General features: G+C 37.5%; 2 protein-coding genes across 2 annotated transcripts; both read right to left on the bottom strand.

Moving 5' to 3' along the window:
* Positions 1–246: 246 nt before the first annotated feature.
* Positions 247–2,964, bottom strand: LOC117624394 (inactive beta-amylase 9). Its single transcript, XM_034355604.1, has 3 exons — positions 2,402–2,964; positions 1,452–1,934; positions 247–1,333 (listed from the first exon to the last, which is right to left on the bottom strand). Exons 1-3 carry the CDS (start codon positions 2,624–2,626, stop codon positions 452–454), a joined length of 1,590 nt encoding a protein of 529 aa, XP_034211495.1. The 5' UTR covers positions 2,627–2,964; the 3' UTR covers positions 247–451.
* A 14,826-nt stretch (positions 2,965–17,790) lies between these two features.
* On the bottom strand, positions 17,791–22,376 carry LOC117630426 (probable serine/threonine-protein kinase At1g54610). The gene is made up of 7 exons (XM_034363155.1): positions 21,611–22,376; positions 20,967–21,251; positions 20,526–20,843; positions 20,091–20,318; positions 19,782–19,882; positions 19,295–19,406; positions 17,791–18,402 (listed from the first exon to the last, which is right to left on the bottom strand). The coding sequence occupies exons 1-7, from the start codon at positions 21,974–21,976 to the stop codon at positions 18,106–18,108; spliced, it is 1,707 nt and encodes a 568-aa protein (XP_034219046.1). The 5' UTR covers positions 21,977–22,376; the 3' UTR covers positions 17,791–18,105.
* Between the last annotated feature and the right edge of the window lie 4,575 nt (positions 22,377–26,951).

Raw genomic sequence — 26,951 nt, 5'->3', positions numbered from 1 at the left:
GAAGCTTAATGGTTTCTTCTTGTATTTCTTCTATAGGATCGATTTGTGGCCGAAGACCACAACCCCTAGTCCTGTTGAAGACTCCACACTTCTTCTATCTAAGCTAAATCCAATTTTGGATATCAACATTGGGAGTATTCAATTTTGACATTTTGGGGTTTGGTATGTGATTTGGGCATTTGGAGTATTTCAAACGAGAAGAGGAAAAAATTGGTTAATAAAATATGAAGACGCTGTAGAACAAGAGAGTGAAAGTAAAATGAACATTTACCATCCAATCCAAACGAAGCTAAAATTGCTCACATGACCATAGTTTTTGGCACAGGAGGTACAGGGTAATGCCAGTAATATACTGGCCATTCTTGTTACGCTTTAGCTTATTTGATTTTGCCTAATACTCATCAGATACTAGTATACAAGTTTTATATATACATTATAATTCTAACTCCTACTAAGCAGCTTGCATGCGGATGACTGATTCTGAATTCGAATGTACAGACTCAACAATTTCTTCTTCGATGGGTAGATCATCTGACTCCAATGCTGGTTGATTGAGGGTCCAAACAAACTTCGAAAATAAAGGAAAATGTTCTGGTGAGAAGAAATCAGCTCCCATTCTCTGATAAGTGAACAGGTCCATTACATTCTCTCCCATCAAATTCTTATTTATCTGTTGAAAGCCCCCACGACCTCCTGAAACGGATGAGTTTTGCCCTGCAATCTCAACCCCATGCTTTCTGCAAGCTGTTGTAATTTGTGACAGTAATAACTCAGGACTTGAAAGGGAGTCCTGTGGCTGATGTTCGTCTGATAGGTCCATTCCAGGCAATATAATTTTGCACGAATTCCTTGCGAACATCTGGGCAACTGCTTCATAACCATCTCTAGAGGATGTATTGTAGAAGCCAGATGTTAACTCAGATGCGTGGGACCTTGTTTTGTACCAAGAGTGAATTAGTGGGACTTTGCCATAAATTGTCACTTCAGCGTCTGTGAAAGTTGAAGAGGCAAGGGACAGGAGACGATCTCCATGAGATATGAGCTGGTTTGAGTACCAGGAAAGGAAGTAGTCACCATAAGGAGACTCCCATGATCCCCCATGGTCCTTGAAGAAGTTGCTAGAGTTCGGTGACTGGTCATAGTTTGGAACATCATGAGGACCGCCAAGTCCCCACAAGGGATTTCCGGTGGCTTCAGCATGTTGTTTAAGATTGCTAAGCATGCTTTCATCATAACATTGGAACTCTCCAACTCCAGGAATTTTATTTTTGACTAGTCGGTGATGAGAAGGATATTGAAGCTCACCATCGGGTCCTAGGCTCATTGAGATGCCCTGAAATTTAACAATACAGCAATACAGGAGAGATTGACAGTTCAGAACCAGTGTGAAACCAAAGAGTGTAAGATGATTAATCTTTCAATATAGAGTTTGAGGGTTCAGGATTTCTTACCGTTAACGTGGAACCCAGGAAAGGTGCGAATGAAGATTTAAAGCTTTCACAGAAGTCATGGTAAACTTGGATCGGAGTCTTTCCATTGAGAACAGGAAGTTCATCGACAGCCAATGATAAGCACTCTTTGTATTGCTGCCCTGACCGATCTTTAAAGAAGATACTAGGTTGGGACTCACCAAGGCGAGATACCCACTCAGGGAGTGAGATCTTTGGTTGTTTAGATGCATGGAAGCAGAGTGACACATGAAGCTCGAGACCGGCTTTCTGAACCATCTCTGCAACAGCAAGGTAGCCTGACCATTCATATTTCCCCATGGCTTCTTTCTCAACCATTCCCCACCAGACTGGGAGCTCTACTCCTTCCACCCCCAATAGCTTCAGAGCCTTCAACCCAGCTGCAATTGCTCTAGCATGGTTCACCGCATTGCAGTCTGAAACTGTATCTAGGGGTAGCCCAACAAATAATCTTACTCCATCATTCTGCAAAAGTAAAATAGCAAGAAAAATAAGTCAACTAAGTTGAACTAATCAATCATGACAAGAAAAAACTCAATGCATAACACAAAGATCAAGCTTTACACAAACTAAAATTTTCCTTGAGTGATTCAAGCACTTCAGCTGTACATCTTTTGCAAAACATGCAACAGAGGATTGGTTTTATATTCATTAGGTGTTTGAAGGCATACCCAATCGGTATTGGCCTTTTAAAAACAGGTTCTAAGTTCTAACACTAACTCTGGCCTTTCAAACCAAGAACTACGAAACAACGAAACATCAAAATTATCATGTTTACTGAAAACCCTTCCAAAATTTCATGAATTTATGGTCAGCCGTATCATAAAATATCGAACAGTCCTAATACTACCTACAACTACTTTTTAATTTCCTTTAAATTCTGAGAAACCAAACTTAAAATTAACACCAAAAACAGAGAAGAAACCTCTTACCTGTTTGCATCTTCTGGCAGGACCCGAAACTTTATCGGACCGAACCGCTTCAGATTGTACGGCCCTCACAGTAAGCTGAAGCCGGGCGTTTTTCCAGGTCGTGCTTTGACCAAAACAGATGTTGGTCTTCAAATTACCATTCAATTTACAGAACCCGAGCTCCGTTCGAGCCAACTCGGCCTTCCCGACGGTCGCCTGAGAGCTGCGAAATACCGAAACCTCCATTTTCCAATACGGTAAATACCCAAGTACTCGAAAAACACAAACTTTTCACAACCCGAAAGCAATAGACTAAGAAAAACAACAACCCAAAAAAGAAAAAACTGGAAATTGGCTTGTTTCGCCTTTAATTTATTGCAAGTCCACAAAAGTTTGACAGCTTCAGAATGCGGATGAAGAGTTTTGAGAAGTTTAAGGTAATGACAACCCGGAAGCGAAGCTTTATATACACGCAAAATACGACCTCGGACGCGTTTTTCCTAAGAAAAAAAATAATAAAATGACAAAAATAATCTGCCACTTGCCGATGGCAGAGGGGGCCAAACTAGTGCGCAGCTAAATAATTATATTTTGTTTTCAAAAGAAAAAAGGGGCAACTAGGCAAATATAAAGTGTTTTGTGATTATAAATAAAATCCTTATCCAAATGCTATTTAGGTATCTTTCTTAGTTATTAATAGGACAGCCATGTGGTGTGGTTGTGTTGATATGTGTCAAGGTTTGTGATGAGGTTGTTTGTTGTCTCATTTAAGATATAAAACTGGCTTATCCATTATCCTTATATGTATATATAATATCTTTCCTAAATGAAAAAGATTTCCTTTGCAATCATTCAAACTAAAAAAAAAAAAGGGCACATGAGATGTATATATCTAAGTTATTATTAAGAAATTTGGTGTTATTAATTTCTGTTATATTTATACATGTATCGCGCGCATGTGTGCGATTCTTTTTTATTAGATAAATATACTGAGAATTTGAGGTTTATAAAAAAGCAAAAGTAATGTACAAGAACCAATTAGTATTGAAATTACTTAAGTTGGGAAGAATTAATATTGAAAAATAAAAAGGGTTATTGAAAGATATTAACTAGTTCACAACATTTGACTAAGAATTCTAGTACTCATCATGTTGTTTATGATAATCCACTGTTTAAGACTTTCGTGAGTTCAATAAATGTGTGCGTGGCGTGGACAAAACACAGATATTTGAGAGATTATTATTTGTGGATATGGAGATTGGGGTGAGTCATAGGGAGACTTGGGTGGTAGCTTACATTACAGTTTACATGGAATTTGGGGAAGCCACCTCATTCCAACTTCCATCAACCACAAAACCCGTTTCTCTGTCTCCCCCTCTCTCTCTCTCTCACCTCTTTTGATTTCCATTCAAACATTCAATGATTGGACAATGGAAGGGGCGGTTTGGATTGGAGTGGCATGTGGTAAATAATTCAGAAGCAGGTGCTTGTGTTCTGGTGCTGACTCATGTCCAGGGCAGACAGCTTTCTAAGGTGCTGACTCATGTCCAGCGCAGACTGCTTCCTATTTGCATGCTTCAGCTTTTGTTTTTTCTTCAATTTTTCTCAGTTTGGTTGCCAACCAAGCACACAGGTCCACATGACCCCCACCACATCACAGAGAGAGAGAGAGAGAGAGAGAGAGAGCCTGTGGTTGCGGATAAGAACATTTCCTATGTTAACACGAATAATAAATTAAGAAGCAGCATCATGATTTTGTTTGCTCACACAAATCTCTTCGCGAATAATCAATCAATCAATTACATCATGTCTCGCATAATAATTTGTAAATCTATATCCATCTAGGGTTTCCCCATGAGATCCTCCTAAGTTCCTAGTCACATTTTTGTTTTGTTTTAATTTTTCTGTGTTCTGGTTTTTGAGATAACCAACCAGAAAACTGTTTTATTGCATCTCTTGCTAAACAAACATCATATGCAAGATTGACTATTTCCCTGTCGATTCCAAACCATGTATCTCTGTGTTTTAAGGTTATGCAGTAGTTTTTGAGTTCTAACAATCTGGCTGAAAGAAGAAAAGAAAAGCAAAAGAAGATGGATGCAGTTCAGTTTTGCTGGAAAACGTGAAAATTATTGCTCTAATAAGTCTATTAAGAAAAAAGGACACTAGCTGCAATATGACAAAAATAGTACTAAACTGGACCCGACCATGAAGATGGGTAAGTTTGACACGATTTTTACGTTGGACAAGTCATCGGTTTCATGGATGGATTAAATTTAGTCAAGTTGCAGATTGAAACGTCATCCATCCAATACGATTGTCGATTTAATGCTTCTGGATGATAATGACATGTTACGCTTTTACGGGCTGATCCCAAACAATACCATATGATATGTGTGTATGCAAATTATTATCACCTGTTTTATTAGTTACTGTGTATATGAATCTTATGTTGGTAAAAAATAAAAATAATTGCTATGTTTACAGAATTTCGAAAATAAAAATTCACTATATAATTGGAAATGAAAATAAGAAAATAATGATAAGGAAAATTAAGAATACTTTACAAATGATTGAGTATGGAATTTGGTTCTATCTTTTTAAGACGAAATTGCCTCCTCACAGGTGCTTTTAGGATTTGCTTGGCAAACGTCTCCCAGGATACAACGATCGACTTTTTATTGAAATAACATTACAATCCGCTAAGAAAAGCGAACATAAACTTGTGTATGAACTCTCTCTTACTAACTCACTATATGTATAAAAATACTATGCTATGAATGCTCTAAAAATTACTATTGTCGGATGATAATTGGATGAATGAAATGTTGTAGGACCTTCTCTATTTATAGGTGACAAGGCCTCTGTTCAGAAAAGATGTGACTGAAAAATATCAACAAATGTGTCTTTTTCTGTTACAAACATAAGCCAAGAAGTGCAATATTTCAATTATTATGAAATAATGCAACTTTTCACATAAAATATTATTATTTTATTCACAAAAAAATAAATAATATTTTATTTTTCTTCTGTTAAGAATATGACTATTCCCCACATGAATGGAAATTAGTTAATGCAAATGTACAATGCAGACACTTTAGAGAATTCGGTTGAAAAGGCACCACATCAAGGTATGTAGCTTTTGACCTTAAACCTTCCATAGTGAAGTAAAAACGAATTAACTAGCTAATCAGTGAACATGATGTCTTGAACTATTCAACCGTCGTGTAAACCAAAACAATATTACTCACATAATACATTTTCATACACATTTGGTTCTAGGTTGTGTCCTTTCGACCATGGACCACTCCTGGTGTTTGTCAGTACTTTAGAGAATTAAGCCTTGCAATTCTCATAGAAACGGCCTCATTTCATACTGATATAGGTGACTTTCTATAAAGAGTATCCTGCTATAATCCACTTGGTTTTCCAAGTCACATGAATCATTAAAAGCTTAACTTAACCATACACGATGCAAGGAGCATTGTATCATCATAGGAATGGGCAAGGGATGGAATCTCCACAATGCTCGCACTTAAGTCACACATAACTTAGTTGTCTCTTTGAACCTAGGTCTTGGGATCTCCACAATGCTCGCATTTCCATGCTGCAGTCCAATAGAATTGAATATGCGAGAGACAGACCCATATGCTCTCTATTACGAGACATATCAATTGGTTTACATTTTAGAAAATTGCAAAAATTTTGTTCTGTAAATTGTGTGGGACTTATGAGAAAGCATGTAGGACTATGTTAACAATCATAGTGTCATGCTAGCAACCATGTTGGTCATTGTTAGAAACCAATCAAAGTATTTCGAGTAAGGCACTTGGTATGAAAACTTTGTGGCTTCAAAGGGGGAAAGCTAATTACAAAGAGCCTAAGAAGTGAAGATATTTTAAAAATAAATATCTCCATTGTACTACCTATAGAATGAGATGGATATGAACAAAGGGTACCAAAGCCTTACCCTACGTATAAATTAATGTGCACTTTATAAAGGAAAATTAGTTTTATAATGATTTGCTTTAATCAATTAATGAACATGTTAATTATGTTATAAACATAGTTCTATTACTAATACAATATTCAATTGATTTAAAGGAAATTATAAACCAATACTATATAACTATTATCTCCTTCTTTAAGGAAAAAGTAAAAGTTTTCTACTTCTTAGGCATCGAAAAATGATTAACAGATTTCTTAATGTCTTCCACAATTATGTGAAAATTGTGGGGGTGACTGATATGAAGAAAAATTTGGAATTCTATTTCCTGGCAGAGAAAATGAAAGTTTTCTAGATTGGTTCATAAGCACCACGTTTTTGTGGAGAGAGGCTTTGATGTTCACAAGAATTTAAATTTCCCTTATACAAGGTATGAGAAGGTTAGAGACCTTCCTATAATTACCTTAAATGTGGGGTTGTCTAACTGAGTATGTTTGTAAGCATATGTTAATTTTTAAGCTTGAATTGAATGATTATTTCTAAATTTTTGTGTGATTAAAATATAGCAATTAGATCCAATTTTTCCAACATCTTACATACATCATGATCCTGAGTGTGAAATGTTTTTTTTAAAAAAATCTAAGTTTAATGTCTGTAAATTTCAAGTACTTGGCCGAGAATCATTCACCATACAAACCGCTGGACAATAAGCAATGTCACTATCTGAATATTTTAAAAAAGAAAAGAAAAGAAAAAAGAAAAAGAATGAGTGAACGAGATTAATCACTGCTTCCCCTCCATTCCCCTCCATGAGGAGGCGATTGGCAAAATTCTGCTGCAATTGAACAAAACCATTTCCCCACCCCACCAAGTTTTTAAGAAAGAAATCGAAATAACCTTTTTTTCACACAATTATTTTGCTTCTATATAATTTTATGAGATTTTAACAAACCAAAAAATAAATAGAATTCATATTTCCCAATATGTCATTTTAAAAATCGTAACATGAGGTGGAGTTTCATGGGAGCATGTGTCACACTTAGCTTGGCTTAAATCATGCAAAGTTGGAGTTTGTTGGGATTGTGTACACATCGATCTAACTTCTTGTGGTGTACATCTCTTGGTAGCACTATCACAACAAGGGGTATCAAAATTTGATTTGGTTGAGATGCGGCAGATTCAAAGTGAAGCAGACCCATAAAAAAAATAATAAAAATAAAGACTAAGGTGCAATTTCTGGCATGCTTACAAGTAGGTGGTTCAGTACTAGTAGCTCCAAGGGCTTTGAGATGAAACTCAAATTTGGATGGATGCATGGACTTGACCCAACTGTATATTTGACCTAGATGGTTAAGTTTGGACAACATTGTTGCTAGTTGTTTTGTGATTTTACCTTGTAACCATCCCATTTTACGAATAAACTGATTTACCTACCCCCCATATCTGTGGAGGGCTTTTCTTCTTAGCCGTTTTGTTCTAGGCTTTTGTCTCCCTTGTATTTTGCAAGGTTTGTCTCACCCTAGTTATTCTAGAGTTTTCTTACCAACTTTTTTAGTTGGATATTTGTAGATTTGTGTAGATTTATTGTTAAAGAATATAAGTCCCATATCGAAAACTTGACTAAATGAAATACATATATAATGAATGACACTACTCATAATAACACCGAGACCTTTTGTGATAAAACCTCACACCTACTGGGCTTTGTAGGTGGTTAAGTTAGAGACAATATCGGTGTTACTAGTAGTGGGCCGCTCGCCCGTCTCTTTGAAATTTAACATGGTATCAAATTCAGGTTGATTCATTAGGCATTTAACCTTACTCCTTACCCAACATGTGGTGTTCACATGTTGGGTTTGAATGTTTATCCTTACCCAATATGTGGTATTCACGTGTTGGGCTTGAATGTTTGACTCCGATGTGGACTTTGGCTCCACGTATGGCCTACTATGTGGTGGTCCCATGTGAGGGAACGTGTTAAAGAATATAAGTCTCAGATCGAAAACTTCACTAAATGAAATACATATATAATGAATGTCACCACTCCTAATAACACGGAGGCATTTTGTGACAAAATCCTACACCTATTGAGCTTTATATGTGCTTAAGTTGAGGACAATATCGGTGTTGCTATCTTTGTTTGGCCTCTGCTGTGTTTTCCTTGCAGTTTTGGGATTGATGAGGTAGATCCCCATTAGATATTTATGGTGAGGGGTGGAGCTGTTTGATTTTGTGAATCTACTATAAATTGTTGCTTTGGGTTTAGGGGTATTTATGAGTGTTGTGAAAATGTATCTTGGTGGAAATTGAGCAGGATTTGTTTTTCTACTTGTAGGTGTTTTCTATCCCCGAATCCCAAACTTATAGAGAGCTAAACTCTCATATGATTTTCTTGCGACACCAAATATAGTGGTTTTATGGAACCTGTTATGTCTTTTAGTTCCTGACGAGCTGTTTTTCAGTATGTGAAATTGATTTTGCTAATTGCCTTACATAGTTTATTTATTTTGTTTGTATCTTTCTATTGTTTGCAAAAGCCCTCTATGGGGCTATGTATCTTATATTGCCTTTACATTAATGAAATTGTTGTGGCTATATGACGCAGCACAAGTAATAAGGTTTCAAGCGAAACCTTGATGTAACAAAGCAAACTGGATTCCACCAGAAAATTAAGAGAAGCTCTCTTAGATTAATATTATTAAAAACTGAGTTACCAGAAAAGTTTAGACAAACCTGTCTAAATACACAATTCTCAACAACCCTCAACCCTTCAACTACCAAGGGAATTATTACATAAAACTGAAACAACAAAATTAACCTGGAGTCTTAATAACATAACTCCTAAACTGACATAAAACTGAAGAAAACAGAATTAATTTGGAGTCTTAATAACATAACTCCTAAACTGTCAAAACAGAATTTATTGAAAAATTAACTACCAAACTTTAACTGCAATTTTGGAAGTCCAAATGACCTCATAACGCCAAAATCCAGCATATGTCACGGCAAAGCCGTGAGTTGCACTCGTGGCATCGTTCCCTTTCCGAAATGGTATTTTGCGCCCTAATCGGAGCTTGAACGACAAAACTGCAAATTCCCACCGCGCCCTTTTTCTAGCTCAACCGCGATAAAATCTGCCAACTGTTCTACATCACTATAAAAAAAGATAAAAAAGATAAAAAGATAAAAAGAAAAAAAAAAAGGCGTTACTTCGTTATTCCTAGATTTAAAGATCATGGTCGACTTATATCCTACGGGTTAAGTGGTTAGGTGGCCTAAAGGGTTAGGTTATGGTGGGCGTAGGAAGAAGGGATGGCTGGACTGGGTACTGTTAGGGTAGGTGGGGAAGGGGGTTGATGGCAGAACATGGGGACATGAGGATTTTTTTGTTTTGAAATATTAAATTTTATATTGAGGTTAATTATTTGTAACTTAATATTAAATATTTTTAACTAACAAATTGACGGATTGAGACATTGAATTGAATTAGTTAACTACTGTAAATACGGTGATGAAATGTGAAAAATTGAAATCACGGTGATCAAATTTAATTTTCAATCTACTAACAAGTGTAGTTCATGTTATTGGTGATAAGGTCCATTCTCTCTGTCTGAATCAATAAGAAGATGGAGAAGACAAAAGTAGGAAAAATTTGAGGTTTAACAAGTGTAGTTCATGTTATTGGTGATAAGGTCCATTCTCTCTGTCGAATCAATAAGAAGATGGAGAAGACAAAAGCAGGGAAAATTTGAGGTGGGAATTTGAGGTTTAACAAGTGTAGTTCATGTTATTGGTGATAAGGTCCATTCTCTCTGTCTGAATCAATAAGAAGATGGAGAAGACAAAAGCAGGAAAAATTTGAGGTGGAAATTTGAGGTTTGATGGGGCACTAATATCGTGTATTCTCATTTCTATGTTGTGCTACTTTTCTTTGGCTCTTCAGGATCATTTTGGAGTAAGGCCCCGCTTGTGATTGTTTTTTTGTTTTTGTTTTTGCCAAAAATCTACTTCACTTTAAAGTTAAACAGTGTAAGGTGTTCGGTAAAATAAAATATCCTAATTATTTTAAGAGTTGGTTTAAATAGAAAACAAAGAACCCTAAAACCGTAGGAAATCCTAAGTTCCAGAATATTCCTAAAACTTAACTAATAAGAAAATAATTTAAATCCTAATTAAAATCATATTAGGAAAATAATATCATGATTGATAATTTATTCTAGAAATATAAATATAATATAGATCTTCTCAAGATATCAAGCAACTCGAAAATCCTAACGATATGCATTCCTTCTTTTCCTAGCGTCATAATTGATGCTTAAGCATGATTTTCTATATTTGAAGCCCAATTTTCTGATTTTGAATTTTTTACTCTTTTTCAAATTTCCTTCGTAAGAACAAACTCATAATTTATCCTACATCAAGTGGAGTTGGATCCCTCGCAAAGTCAACCGAGCAGCACATGATGCAACAAGGATTAGTTCTAGAGTGGTGTCGCATTTTTGTTGGGCTGGGAAGCCACCAGAATCTCTTGTCAGTATTTTGGTTTCGAATGGCTTGCCTGGCCTCTTCTGTAGGCGTTATTTCTTTGTTTTTTGTTTGACCAAGATTGGACTATCACCTTGCTGTGTGTGATTAGGTGTTCCCTCTCTTGGTTGTTGTGTAAGCTTGTTCTCCTTAGGTGATGTTTTCTCCCTGGGGCTTTTACTGAATGGACGTCTTGACCCACAGAAGAAGAAGAAAAAACAAAAAAAACAAAAAAACAAAAAAACAATTTTGGAGACAGGGATTCTCACACACACATATAAGACACAACTAAAATGTCATAGAGGTTTGCACCTGAGACCTCTAGTTTGCGAATCAAAGCCTTTTCCACTGTGTAGACCCCGTTGGCTACCATAACAATTTTTTTAAGGTCTGAATAAGAATTGTATTACATACCCAAAGCCAAAAGGCAACGGAATACAGCAAAACAAAGACAACATCCAAATGAAAAACATCAAAAAACAATACAACAGATATAGAATGAAACTTGAAATAAAAGAAGCCAACATACACGTCTCATGAAAGCAAGAACGTCAGAGAGGCAGGGCAAACCAGACCATCTATGGAAAGAACATGCACCAGCGAGGATGGGAGTTTGTGACATATGACCGTCTTTTTTCATTCTTTTGTGCAGGCAGCATGTCGAATAATCATCTCTATTCTTATATGCTGGTTGCAAATATCATGCTAGCATCGACTGCATGCATTGGCAATGGAAGAATTGCCCAACTGCCTGGCAAGGTGATTATGGCAACAGAAAAGGCCAAAAAAGTATCATCCTTGAAGTGGTTGCTGGGTTCGACACATGGGTTTCGCATGCCTTCTTCGGAGTTGCAGGATCACAAAATGACCTCAACGTGCTGGGTCAATCCCCCGTCTTCAACGATGTTTTGAGAGGCCAGGGCCCCAATGTCACCTATGAAGTCAACAATACAGTATACCAAACGGGATACTATCTAGCTGATGGCATCTACCCGAGGTGGACGACTTTTGTCAAATCCATTCCAAATTCCTGATCCCAGAAGCAAAAATTATTTGCTACATATCAAGAGGGATACAGGAAAGATGTCGAAAGGTGTTTTGGCATCCTTCAAGCTCGGTGGTTGATTATTCGAGGTGCGGCCCGTATGTTTGATAGGGAGTGGCGTCTCGTTTAACACAACCTCCGGACCCGTCGGAATAATTACGAAGCGTTTGCAATATTTCACCACCTCCCAACATTCATGATGGGTGAAACTTTTTTTGCCACCCCCGGTTGCACCGAACCACATTTGTGCTTGAATCATCTATTGAACAAAAAAATGGAAATGCAATAAATATTTAAAATATATTGGATATGCAAGAAATATTAACAACATATTGAAAATACAAGCAATATTAACAAACTATTGAAAATGCAAGAAATATTAACAACATATATACAACATATTGAAAATGCAAGCAATATGAACAAAATATTGAAAATGCAAGCAATATTAACAAAATATATATATTAGGAGATTAAACTTAATAAAAAAAAATATAAAATACTTACCTCGTTAGTACGATTTTGCCCACTTCTATAGTTGTCCATCGCTTTTGCTAGGGCATTTCTCCATTTTCCCAACTCTTTATTGACAATTTTCCACCTACTGGATAATGCCATCTCCGTACGAGTAGACCCCGGAATTTTTTCACAAAATTCAGCATGAATTTTTTTCCACATATGAAAAAATTTCATTTCATTGCCGGACACAGGACAATGACAAATTTGGAGCCAAGCCTCACACAAGGAAACATCTTCCATTGTGCTCCAAGCCCCTCCGGTTTCGATAGAAGAAGCCATAAAAATATGAAATCAAAATGATAGATGAAAAAGAGGAAAATGTTGTGTAAAAAGAGTGAATAATAGTAGAAGTATAATGAAATGTAAGAGTATTGGTGTTGAAAGTGAAGGGTATTGATAGGTATTTATAGAAAAAAAAAAATCAGATTTTTAAAGATTTTTTTACGATTTTTTTTCATATTTTTTTCCCCCAAAAAAGCCTCAGCCGTTGGATTAATTTGGAGAAGCAGATCGGAAGACTGGGGAGACGACACGTGGCAGCGTACCGTTGGAGCTGGCGTCGCGCTGGTTCAAATTTTTTTACCATTGACACGCGCCAACGGTAAAAAAATTTGAAACGCGCTAGCTGACGTCAGCGTGACGGGAGTGCTGACGTCAGCAAACGCGAGTTGGACCTGGGGCTGGTTTCGCCTTCGGGCTGGCCCGAGTTGGTGGGTCCCACACCACCCCCGGGCCTGGGCTGAACGCTGGAGCGACTTTTTTTTTTTTTTTTTTTCTACCCTCGCCTCGGGCTGGGCTCCTTCGCTGGAGCCGCTCTAAAGCATAAGCAAACTCCAAGGTGTGAGTTACTCTGCAACACTGTAACTTCTTCTTCATCGATTTCAATACCTTTCTCTCTGCCCCTAATTGGCCAACTTTCTTCACAAACTCAACAAAAACACACTATCCCTATGAACATTAACATCACTCAAAACCCAACTTTTTCCCAAGCCCACACCTTTTGTCATTTCCCATCACAACCATCTCGACCATCCCAAACCCGAGTGCTCAGAAAACCCAGTTCCCCATTTGGGTCCTTCAAGCTTTTCACAATGTTGAAACTTCCAACTCCTTTCCCATTTTCTCCAATTTCCCATTTGGGTATTGCTTGAATCCAATTTCCTCAACTGGGTTCGAGCAATTGGGTGCTTTTGACGTTGTTGAGGTCGAATATGATGATGCATGGACGATTTGGGTAGACAGTGTTAAGAAGAAGACGGATGGGGGCTAGGGTTGGTGCGGGGCAAGAGTGGGTGAACAACGTTGCGTTTGTTGGGTTGAGGAAGGGTTGGGATTTTTTAAGTTTATTTTTAAAACATTTATGTCATTTTATCATTTTATATAAAAATTTTTAGGAATTAGTTGGTGTTCACCCGTTTTCGCGTTCACTCATGTGATGGAAGGGCGAAGTTCCCCACTAGCTTGGAGACCATGTGCTGGTCAACAAGTCAGCTTTCTTTGGTGTGCGAGCGTGCCACTGCTAGCAACGTAAATCCTAGCAGACCTCTTTTAGAAAAGATAACTTGCGCCCCAAGTTACTGACTTCTAAAACAAACGATTGTGAATTTGGGTGAGGAATATCTCCCAAGTAAGTTCTTTTCTTGCCTCAGACTGGTGAGGACTTTCACAATTTATCTCAGCATCAAATGGCTATTCTGGCCAGAAATGTTTGATAGAAGTTGGGCTGTCTCAGGCAGAACTGCCTTTTACAAGATAATAAATATGCATGCTGACTCTAGAAAGGTTAAAAGATGGCCGGAACTCCGTTTCTGCTTGGATGGAAGGTTCCAATTTGGGCTGGACTGGACACGTCTGGGTCGGTCCGTACTGCTTTGTGACTTCAAATGCTCGGCTGACCTGCAAATCGATGCCAAAGTTGGATTTTGGCAGAGCTTTATGTTTGCTTCACGCTTCGTGAGGCCTTTTGAATGGGCAGAACTGCAGCTTCCTTAGTTTGAAAGGGACAGAAGTGGCTATTCTCGATGGTCTGATGCGCTAGGGTTTGCACTACGAGAGTTGTTCTGCTTGGGCAGGACTCTTCATGAGTTCGCTGAGGTCTCCACGTTTGTGAAAACTCAAACTCTGCTTGTCTTGGCTTTTGCTGAACCAAATTTGTAACGAGAGATCTCGTTTTAGAAGACTTATTCTCTAAGTCTGGACTTTGGGATTCTGATCCAAAGCTGGTTTTTCTTGGATCTGTTTTCTTGTTGTTGTTTTTTTTTATTGATGAATTGAGTGTCCTTTTCTTTCTTGCCTACTTCTGTTTTTATAAGAGACCTTCTTTTGGAGGTGGTTTAAATTTTAATAATGGGCGGCAACAAGATCTCCCAAAATGTAAAGCAGGAAAGATTTTTATCAATAGATAGGCTCCCGGTAGTCACTTCCTAGAGCAATCCCTTCCCTGGTTTCCTGGGTGACAGCTTTCTATTTCAATGACAACGTCTGCGTGGGCTGATTTTATGGCGGTTTGATTTTTCTTTTTGTATTTTCTGAACAACTTCCTGTTTCTTGCTTTTGAAAGCGTGACCTGTGAAATCCTTGGAAGATGGTGTGTTGCCTTGGAGCAAAAGAAAAAAAATCCCTGAACATAGATGATTTTTTTTCTTTTTGGCAGTGTTTCAGAGACGTCTCTTCTCATATAAAAAAACTCTAGTTGGAATTGCTGACTTTTCAAAGGTGAGGTAGCCACGTGGGTGTGTTTTTAGTCTCTTGGGTTTGAGCCTAAACAACATTCGTGGGCTGATCCTTGAAGCCCAAATGACAGCTTTCCATGTTTGGGTCTTTTTTGGGGCTGGGTAAGTAATTTCACCATGGGCCTGTTTCTGGATTTCTTTGGTGTTCCAAATTTAGGCCCAAACAATTGGTTAGTAGGTAGGTTCCACAGTAGACACGTCAGCATTTAACGATTGACCACACAATCAACTTATTGAAAGGATGAAATTAGACGATGTTGCCAACATAAGGGTGTAAAATAGTAAAATTGATACATTGGGGTTCATATTAATAACCACCCTAAACTTGCAGGTTGTCTTTTGTCATTAGCTCTTTATTTTATTTTGGGTTATTTACTGTAGACGTCCTTGAACTTGGCCCCCATTTATAATCGGGTCTACGAACTTTTTTTTTAGGCAATTAGGTCATCCAACTCTCTCATCCGTTCCAATTGAGTCATTCCGTCAATTTGGCCGTTAATTTGAGAGCTAAAACCGTCCATCTAAATTAAAATATATTTTAAATTTTTAAAATTGAATAATTAAATTATATTTAATTAAATATACTTAAAAATAAAAAATCCAAACCCAAATCCCTCTCTCTCTCATCTCTCCCTCTCTCTCGTAACCCCTTCCCCCTCCTTCTCATCCCACCCGCTCAAAACCCAGATCCCAACTCAACCCCCTTAAAACCAATGAGAGAAAGCCAAAGAACGTACTCTACCTTGCCCTCCACAGTCCTGACGTTAAGACAGATTGAAGTTGTCTACTTGGGATTTTGGGTTTGGTACATTATGTGAAATAGAGTGTTGTGTTTTGTATCTTCTTCTTGACCAGAAAAGCATCTCCTTAAGGTACCCAAACTAAGGTTTTCGGCAAAGAAGTTTTTGCAGGTCGGGTTGGGATATGGGTTTTGAAGGAGGAGGGAGGAATAGGTTGCGGGAGAGAGAGGGAGAGACAAAGAGGGAGACTGATGAACACAAATGAAAGCAAAAGTAAAGGTGAAAACCATGGGAAGAGGCCAAGAGATTGTGAAATTAAGAAGTTTCCTTGAAGAAGAGAATTGTTGGGTAGGGTAAGTTTCTCTCTCGCTACTTTTTTTGTTTTTTGTTTTTTTGTCTTTCTGAAATTCCAGAACGTTGGAATTTTCTGCACAAAGTCTCCTCTAACAAATGGCTTTCCAAAATAGTCAGATTCTTGAGATGGGTTTGTTGGGTCAATGATGGAAGGAGAAGGTGGAGTTGAGGTCAATGCTGGATGAAGAACCCAAAAGGACGTTTTTACCCCCTTATTTTGACAGACAAATTGACATAGTTGGATGGCAAGAACCAATTAGAACTATTTATCGAGTTAACGGATGTAATTGTCTCTAAAAAAAAATTCAGGAATCTAATTGCAAATGGAGGTCAAGTTCAGAAACGTCTACAGTAAATAACCATTTTATTTTATTTTTATCTAAGTTTAATGTTTGTGAATTTCAAGCACATTGGCTGAGAGTCGTGCAAACCGCTTCGGACAATAGACTACGTCACGAACCTGAATATTTTATAATATTTTTTTTATTTAAAAAAAAAAAACAATGAGTGAGTGCGATTAATCACTCCTTCCCCTCCATGGGAGTTTCACTTTGCTGATACAACTGGATATTCATGCAAATAAGGCAGTGATGGTTGGGGACCACCTGGATCCAGGCCCAATGGTTGAGGAAACAGCAAAGGCAAAAGTGTGGAAGTTGGGGGAATGTGGCTCAAGGAGGTCAAAAAGCGATAAAGGTAGTTTTCTTCAACAATATTCTTTAATTTAGTTGATTTTTAATATTTTATTATTTCTCTCTCATCCTCTCTAAATTAAGTTCATTAAAAAAAATTAAAAAGTAAGAGGTAAGAGAGGGTTGTGTGCCTAGGGAGAGAGAACAGGAAGAAATGGAGAACCCTCAATTTTTCTCTCATCCTCTCCAAATGTAGAGAGCCACCAAACTCAAATAGGGAGTTCTCCAAAATAGAGAGCTAGATAGCAAGTCTATTGAAGCTGTGTTTTGCCTAGCCAAAATGGTTAAGGATAAGAGTACAGCAATTCTGCTGGAGATGCTCTTAAGGATTGTTTGCTTGCTTTCTTTCATTTTCATGTGTATACAAGGAGTTGAGAAGCACTTCTGAAAGTGTTTGACATGAAATGCTTATGGATTATTAAAGCACTTGGATTTTAATAAAATTTTCGAGGTCCTAATAAAAGTGCTTAAGCAATTCCATTACATAGTCACTTTCATTTTTTGTTTCTGAAAAGAACATAATCACTTTCATTCTTACAATCCTTTTGCTTTTTCTTCGGCAAATTCTTGACATCTTGTACTTGCTTTGTTGAGCATTGCCACTTAAAAGAAAATCAACATGTTCCACCTTTATATGAGCACTTGGTCCTCTCAACCTCATTCACTTTTAATGCCACTACAACTTTTACAGGAGATAGAGCACCAACTGCAAAAAGATAATTTAAGCACTCTCCATTTGATCCACCTTCAGAATTACATCCAACCAAAACCAAGCCTCGCTCACAAAAGAATTTACAAGTTCTTTACCAGGTTTGGAACACGTGGCGTAGAGCTTACAACATATAACAAAATTGGAGATGACAACAGAAACCAAGATTGGAGTTCCCAAAACAAATTTATTAGAATTACAACTAACCTAAATACATTGTTTAAAGGCAGAGAGAAAAATATGAAGAAATAAAATATACAATATAAATAAGCCTCTCATACAAAAATAATAGAAAACAAATGAGAAAACTGAATTACAAGATATATAATTATATATCACCTCTCAATTTGAATGGCTTTCCCGGCTCGGATGAATCAGCAGCATTTGCAGCCCTCATGAGCAGTCTCACAAAATGACAGAAAGTTGTTTCAAATGACATTTTTCTAACTGATCCGAGCTGACCCTCATCTTTTTGAGTCTTTTTTTGAGGACTTTGAATGTGAATGAATATGTCCTGATGCGTGTTTCTTCCTCCTTGGAGCCCCTACTGCACCAGGGTCCACCAATGGGCCAGACCAAGTTTGGATGGATTCTTTTGAATATGAGAAGTTTGTGGAGCTGAATGGAACATCAGGAGGATCAAAAACAGGATCGATGTGATTTGACGAACCCAAAGGATAGCCAAGCGTTCCATCTTGGTGTGGAGGAGGAAACTTCTCACTCTTACTCTTTGCATTTGCATGTGTTATTAGGCGTCGCCTCTGCAATAGAACAAAACATAAAGAAGGACAATTAACAAGTGCTCAAATTTAAGTACAGCCACCAGTTTAACTGCTCACGTAGTGAAGCTACACAGTCAAGGGGCACCATTAGAACAAAGTCAATGCTAAAATACATTTCTGACTCAACCAACAATGCTCAATACTTCATATACATTAGTAAACCCTGTGTGCCATTCCCCCACTGGGATCAGAAGACTAAGTGTAATTTTGGAATCCCAAACCATTGTTAGCCATATGCATCAACTACAACAGATAGTTACCACCAAATATTCCAATGAACCCAGATGTTTTGCAATTAGGCCACCCCACTTGAAAGGTTGACGGAGGTTTAGTCACTTCATTTCATAGCATATAAGGTGGCATGTGTTAATAAATCATTTCTTAAAATACTGACACAACATCGATAAGTTGTCAGCACCAACTTGCTTGTTCCCCATTTCGCTTGAGTTATGTACCATAGTATTATTATATTAAAAATGATAAGCAGCACATACAATATGCATATCTCTGGCTAAACTGTGTGAGGGAGGCATACATAAGCTTATCTCCATATAAGGCACTGGGAAAAGCAAGATAGGTTAGGTACCCTATGTACAGAAAGTGCTGTGTATGGCATCCATGTGCTCTTCATTTTGAACTCATAATTCTACCTAAACAACAATGGTGGTGGCAACTGGCAAGGGAATTTTTTTTTTCCAGGTATTCTAAGACAACAATTTTTACTTGTTGACAGAACAGATAAGATACCATTGAAAACAGTTACTGTCACAAACTAAACTCAATTATAATAATGGATGGGACTGCCTATGTTAATTCTTAAAACCTACTAAAGAAAATATTGTTAAATAAAGAAGCAGCTTATATGACATACATCAAGATTGGCTTGAAGCTCAGCGTTCGCTTCTGGAGCAGGAAGTCCCCTGCGATCACGTGGGCGAGATTTCCTCACACCATCTGCATTAGCTTTCCCAACAGCTCTCAATCTACAATCATGAAACTCGTTTCAGGTTGCATATATCAAGCAATTTTTCCATTTTTATAGAGGGAGGTGAATCAGAAGAAGAAAATGGAAATGACCGAGAGAATTTAAAACTGATAGAAGAACAACAACCTTACAAAGAAATGTGAAAATATATGGAAAGTCAAAGGTCAAGGAAATACATATGCTTCATCAAAATAATAGTGTCGATAATTCTCTACATATTAAGATTTGTTGGTTTAAAACTTCAGGAGGGTGTCTAAATAACACTCTAAAGGTTCGTGTTCATGTGAGCTGTTAATCTAACTACAGAAAATTTGGTCAGATAAACAGTAATAATTAATACTTTAAGATTAATTCATTAATTGCAATCATCAACCTTCTAGCTTCTTCATCCCGTAGCTTAGCATCCATCTCTTTGCTGGGTGGATATTTTGGAAGGCTAGAAGGCTCACAAGCATAAGGTTTGGTTACGAAGAACTGCAAAAGATAGACAACCACCACATGACAATATTCAATAGATTATAAATCAGACGAAGAAAACTTATTCCTGAGTGAGGATGATAAACTACATGAAGATAAAAATAAAATAAATATAAAAGAACCGGCATTCAACATCCTGTACAAGAGAATAAAGAAGAAAGGAAATTTGACAAGATCAATTTAATAGTGAAAAATGAAAACTCACTTCATTCCTCAATGCTGCAGTGGCAGTCTGACGTTCAGCTGGGTCAATTGCAAGAAGGGTCTCAATTAGTGGCAACGATGACGGTGGAAAATCTTTAAATGTTTCTGCAATGCATCGTTTGTATGATTGTTGAGGCTTAAAAATGGTTGCATGAGGCAACTTTGACTTTTTCCAATATTCTTCAGAAGGGGAGCCACATAACTTAAATATCTTGTGTAGCTGTTCCACCTATTTAAAGTAAGAGCTTAGTTAGGAGGACTGGAAACATGTTTTCTATACACAAACATACCCAGAATACCAACAATGTAACTAAATCCATGAATCTCAAAGCATCAAAGACAGCCCAACCACAGGATCCACCAGTGACAAACCAAACAAACTAAACACAGTGCAGCGAAGGAACTCAGTGAATAAATAGAAGCATTTAGAACTTACTTCTGTGCGACCTGGCATGATTGGTTTCCCAGCCAACAGCTCAGCTAAAATGCAGCCAGCACTCCAAAGGTCCACACCTACACCATAATCGGTGGCACCAAGAAGAAGCTCTGGGGGCCGATACCAAAGAGTGACCACCCTACTAGTCATTGGTTGCTTGTGATTAGGATCAAAGAAGGAAGCCAATCCAAAATCTGCAATCTTTAGGACTCCACCATCATCAATAAGAAGATTGGACCCTTTAATATCACGATGAAGCACATGACGGTTGTGACAATGTTCAAGCCCTGATAATAGCTGGTGCATATAACATTTAACCTGCCATATTCACAAACAACAGATAAGAGAGAAGTGACCCATTATCCAAGAAAAAGGGGAATTTTTGTACACTTATATGTCAACTAAACAAAATAAAACTAAAGCAAGAGAATTGTGCAATACCTGAGGCTCTGTGAACTTGATTGCAGGGCTTGCAGCAAGTCCTGCCAAATCATGCTCCATATATTCAAATACAAGATACAAACTACACGACATCCTCGAAGTCACTAAGCCTTCTAACTTTACAACATTAGGATGATCCAAACGGCGCAGAATGAGAATCTCTCTAGCCATGAACTTTACACTTTCTGGCTCCAAATTATCAAACCGAACTTTCTTTAGTGCAACAATTTTCCCCGTCAAAGCATCCCTAGCTTTGTACACATTACTATACGTCCCTTGCCCAATCTGATCAAGACAACAAATGCACAAGCACAACTGACTAAGCCATTCATTCACCCAAAAGGTAAGAACTTCAGCAAGTAAATAGCTAAGTAATTAAATCAAAGTTTAATTAATCCATTCATTAATGAAGCTTACCAATTTGAGTTGATCGCTATTATTAGAAACCAAACATGATACAGAAAGACTCAACTTTTGTTTCCTACTCTTAACTTCACATTAATCCCTTTATGTTTCCTTACATTTTCTCAACAACCAAACATTAAAAAGACTCCAAAATCATCGAACACCAAACAAGCTCACATGTGATGCAAACAAACAAAGATCATCGGATGCAGAGAAAAAAAAACAACCAAGCGTCACACCTTATCAAGCTTCTCGAAGGTATCGGCACGGCGCGGCGTCCAGCCATTGATAGCCTCGCCGGCGACGGCGGAGAGCCAGGAAGGCCAACCGGCGGCGACCTGCTCGCCATGGAGGTTCTTGGGGGGATTGCTGAGCCTAGGATTGGGCCTGGATGATCGCCTCTTCTCGCCTTTGGGCCTCGAACTCCTCTCCTCCTCATTCTCCTTGCGACCATTGTTACTGTCATCGTTACTATTACTCACACCATTCCGAGCCTCAGTGACCTCGCCGCCGCTCGCCTCTGCTTTCTTGGAAACCCTAATTTCTCCACCCTCGTTCTTCCCTACTGGCTTCGCCGAAGCCTGCCTGCCGAAGACGCACCCCATCTCTTCTCAGTCATTGACTCATTTCTCTTCACAGTCCCTGCACATTTTGCTTCTTCTGCTATGGAGACCAAGCAGAGCAAAGCAAAAGCCCTAGTGATTTGGTAGAGGAAATGGGCTATGGAGGAAAAAAAGAAAGAAAGAAAGGGTTTTGATTAAAGAGAGTGGTAATTGAAGAGGAGGGCTTGGCTTTTTTGAGACAAAAGTGAAGAAGAGCAATGATTTGGAAGGAGGAGGAGGAAGCTGAGCTGCCCACAATTTGTGGGCACAGTCAAACAAATGTATGAGCTTTGCTATACTAGTACAGCACACAAGTTCACTAATAAAAAGGAAATTAAAGCAATTGCCCTAAAAAAATGTCTTGAATTGGAGTCGTAACATCCGTATAGTTCAACCATTATTTGTTACTTTTGCTTTGCTTTTTGGTTTTTGGGATTAAATTAAATGGAGTTTTTCTTTTCAATATTTTTTAAAATTTTAGTTGGAGTTGAAAGATTTAGTAAAAGAGAATGTTAGAAAAGAGTAAAAGGATTCATGCGGATCTTCCCTTTCATTTTTGGCCTCTTTTCTCTTTCCTCTTTCTGTGTATTTTCGACTCTCTCTCTCTCTATCTCAAGTCTCATTGAGTAACAGCAATTCAGGGACAGGCAGGTCAATTTCTCTCCTTTTATTTTGGTGGAAGAAAATTTAGAGGGAAATTAGCTACTCTTACCATCAATGTCAGGGCAGACCCATAACCTCGTTCTTCATTGGCTAATATATTTGGTAATAGGAAAATGTCCAAATTTATATTGTTCACTGGTTTTTTGGTGGATGTTTTGCTTATGTATAAACAACGTTTGTTTTTGTTAATTAGTTTTTAAATATAAATTACTTGCTATTCTAGCCAAAAACACTTCTTAACCTTCAACAGGACCTCGTTTCAGATATAAACATAAGTATTAAAACTATTTCAAAAACTTTTCCCCTTTCCTTAATATCGGTTGCATAACAAAAAAAAAAATTCAAATTTTTTATTATAATATCTTGTTATTATGTTTTAAATTGAAGATTGTTGTTTGGTGAGAAGGTATAATGGGTTCCACTCCACAAGGATTTTACCCTCTTATCGAATATTCCATTGAGGGGGTATTCAAATGCTTTTCATAGGAGTAGAGATAAAGTAATTACCTTTGGAGCTACAAATACTCATATTTGTTGGAGTATTTGAGATTGATTAGGTAAAAGTGCATAATCATTTTAACTTCTAAGTTTACTCAAATAAAAATCCTGTTGTTAATAAAGAAATGTATAAATTACAATAGTAAAACATAAAAATATATCATATTCTAGATTTGTTCAAATTAGACATAGAAGTGAACATGTAGATTCTGTGTGTTTTATATTATTGACAGCACATTAACGACTCATCAACAATGCTGAAAACACAAGTCCACATGCGAATAAGTATAATAATAATAGGGAAAATACTTGCTTTCTTTTATTTTAGTATTTTTAATGAGTTATATGTGTAAAGTGAAATTGTTTGAGAAGGATATATCACTCTCCTCTCTTTCAATATAGGTCAAAAGAGTCGCAAGTTTTCTTGATCCTAGAAGATCTTTTTAAGTTGTCCTCTACTCCTTAATATTGTGTAAATTGTTTAAGTTGTCCTTTACGTTTGAGGTCATTGATTTTAGGACCCAGGTGGGATTGTTGGGTTCGGTACATTTTGATATTTGGACCCCCTCTTTTTAATTTGATAGCTACTTGATATCTGATGCCAATTTACAATATCTGTGACAATATATGAAAATAGGACGATTATTATATTTCTTAAATTAATATTTTACTCTCTCTTTTTTTTTGGGTAATTTATCTTACTTTTTTTTAAAAAGTGAAATGTATTAAAAGCTAAAGGAATTTGTTGTTGGAGATACACTTTTATACATTTATAGATCTACAATTTTGCATAGAAATAATATTTGATGCATGGTATTATGCTGTCCATCATTAATTATAATTAAGCAACAAGTACTTGCTATAAGGCAGTTTTATATAAGTACTTTGAAATCAATTTTGTAATTAAACATTTTTTCTTTTATTTTTATTTTTATTATAAGCGATATTGAAAGAGGGGGGTTTTTCTCACACACACACTATAAAGGAGCCACGATAAAGATTCGAACTTGAAACCACGTGTCTACAAGTTAAGGGTCCTTTTTTATTGGGCTAGATCTTGTTGGCTTGTGTAATTAACTTAATGACGAGGTTAATACGATTGAGATGACAATTGAATTGGATTTTCAAAGGAGGAGGAAAATATTAGACAATGACATGGAAACAAGGTTTGTTAAGGTACGTATTAAGTTAGCAAATCTTGACCATACGTAGCCATAAAATTATCCCTTTCAATGATGTTAGAATTGAAGCAGGTTAGACGCAAACGATGAGTAGGACAGTGACGAGATTAATTGTTGCAAAAGAAAGCTGCTAATTACGTTATTAACATCAAGGCCAAAACATCAGCATGAGTAAATTATTCAACTACATAAAATAATGAGATTATGAAGAGTTTATTGTATTTATTTATTATTTTTCCCTCAAAAGAAGACTATAGGAAGATGCTAATCTTATCAATTGTGAATTGAGGATTACAAAACAAAAACAACCTTACAAAAAGTCATTACGCCAAAGACTCCCTCAAATTCACCTTTTGAAATTTTCACCACCAACTATATACATTCTTTTGTTTGAATTGGTAGGAATAAACTAAGATTCTTATTTGGAACATCATCTAACATTTGAAAGAAAATGCACGCACCATCTATAATATGTATAGAGGGTGAGAAATTCTTCTTTTGGGGAGCTACCTTCAACCTCTGGCCTCTTAGGCCCCGTTTGGTTAATGGGAAAGGAGGTTTGAAGATGAGAAATCAATTGTTTTCCCATGTTTGATAAGTCAAGGCATGGAAAATTGTTGCATGACACATGAGAAAGTAGGTGTGAAAGTAAAGTCCTCCTCTCAACTTGGGTTTTGTTTTCCCTCATCAAGGGGAAAGTTTGGGAAAATGAGCCAACATTAAATGAACATTTTTCATGACCATTTTGTCCGCATTAACAATTTAGAATTAAAAATATATCATTAGATGCTTTGTTTTTTTATTTGATTTAATATGGGTATAATTGGAAAATTATACAAACTTTGTTTTCCATTCCTACACAAAACAAACATGGGAAAAGAAATAAAGTGATATCTCCTAATTACTTTCCCTGCATTACCAAACGTGGGAAATGAATCTTCCATTTCCCATCCTTTGAGAAATGACATGGACAGTAATTTCCCCTCAAATTCGTTCCGTGAACCAAAAAGGGCCTTAATTCTTAAACCTTGGGGATTTATACCGATATTACTAAATCAGGGTGTTCGTATCGTCCTGATCAGTGACAATATACTTCACCGTATAACTGTAAGGTTAATAAGGTTTCCCAACTGATATTGTAAGATATTCAAGGTATTTTGAACTTATTGTGTTTTAAAAGAATCCACCAGTGGCTCGACTCTGGCTTGTTGTGTGCTCAAACTAGCACCTCTTGTGAACCTCTGTGTTTTATTCTTGTGAAGTGGAGCTTCAGAGTAGTCATTAAACTGCTGTCTGAAATGAAAGTGGGGGAAGACGAGATTGATGCGATGTCTATATGTTTTGAAAACAGCCTTAACTTGGAGGAGAGGCATGAAAACAAGATCACACTGGTGGGCCTGCTCATTGCAGACCAAGAGCTACCTCAATCTGTGGTCAAGGAGATCCTCAAAGTAGCTTAGAATAATATGGGAGAAATGAAGGTCTCAATAGCCAAACCCAATGTTTATGCCATCACAGTGCGTCAGGAAGATGTTGCCAACCAGCTTCTAGACGGTAGCCCCTGGATTGTAAAAGGATACACCCTTACGGCTAAGCTGTGGCCACTTTACTGCTTTCTAAACGACATTGAAGCAAACAGAATGGTGTTCTGGGTCCAGGCACACGGTATGCCCGCAACCTTTGTACCCATAAATATGCTCGGACTGTCAGAGGTAGAATTGGCTTTGTCTTAGAAGTAGAGGACTCTGCAAAGACTGGTTTCAGAGGTTTCATGCGTTTCAAAATTGATATGGATGCATCCAGACCACTCCAACCAGGGTTTGCCATTCTGTGCCCAATGAGTGAAAAACGCCTAATTCGACTGAAATACGAAGGATTAAGCAACTTATGCTTCCGGTGCGGCCTCCTGGGTCACACAAGGGGATGCAGCTACCTTGTTAACCCGCGCCTTGAGTTGGAAAACCTGAAATACATCGATGAGATACGAACCTCTCCGATGACAAAAGCCTCCACCTTTCTATTTCCTGTGAGAAAGGCTCCTCCTAAGCAGACAGAGGTGTTCGACTGGAGACATTAGAGATTCAATCTCGAGAATGAAAATGGTGGCTTGTACGACTTTCCCGGTGATTGGAATCCGGTGAAAGAACAGGTGGGTGAAAGGGTCAGCGGGTCAACAAATGGGACAAAATGCATTAACCATTCGCATAATGCTGCTTTGTCTCAAAATGCTTTATCTCTGTCTCAAAGTTTAAGTCTTCATATTCAGTTCTAATTTGATTACCTCCAATGAACACACGATATATGTATTCTTATGCCTTTTTTGGGGGTAAGAAATTGGTATCTAACTCAATGTAACTCAATTATGTTTTAGTTCTGGGTTTTGGATGGCTTTATGTCTTGTCATATCCATGATCGGCTCTACCGTAGCATGATATTGTCCACTTTGGGCCCCCCTCACAGTTTTGTTTATAGGAACTCATGAGCAACTTCCCAATGGGTCACCCATCCTGGGATTGCTCTAGCCCAAACTCGCTTAACTTTGGAGTTCTCATGGAATCCGAAGGCCTCCCCACCCCCCTTAGGGCCCTGACGTCATCGTCGGCATACTCGCACCACACGACAGAGTAACTCTGATA

Source organism: Prunus dulcis, chromosome 1, assembly GCF_902201215.1.
Source record: "Prunus dulcis chromosome 1, ALMONDv2, whole genome shotgun sequence".
Classification (NCBI taxonomy): domain Eukaryota; kingdom Viridiplantae; phylum Streptophyta; class Magnoliopsida; order Rosales; family Rosaceae; genus Prunus; species Prunus dulcis.
Note: the sequence above shows the minus strand (reverse complement) of the source record. Positions and strands in the feature narration are given on the sequence as shown.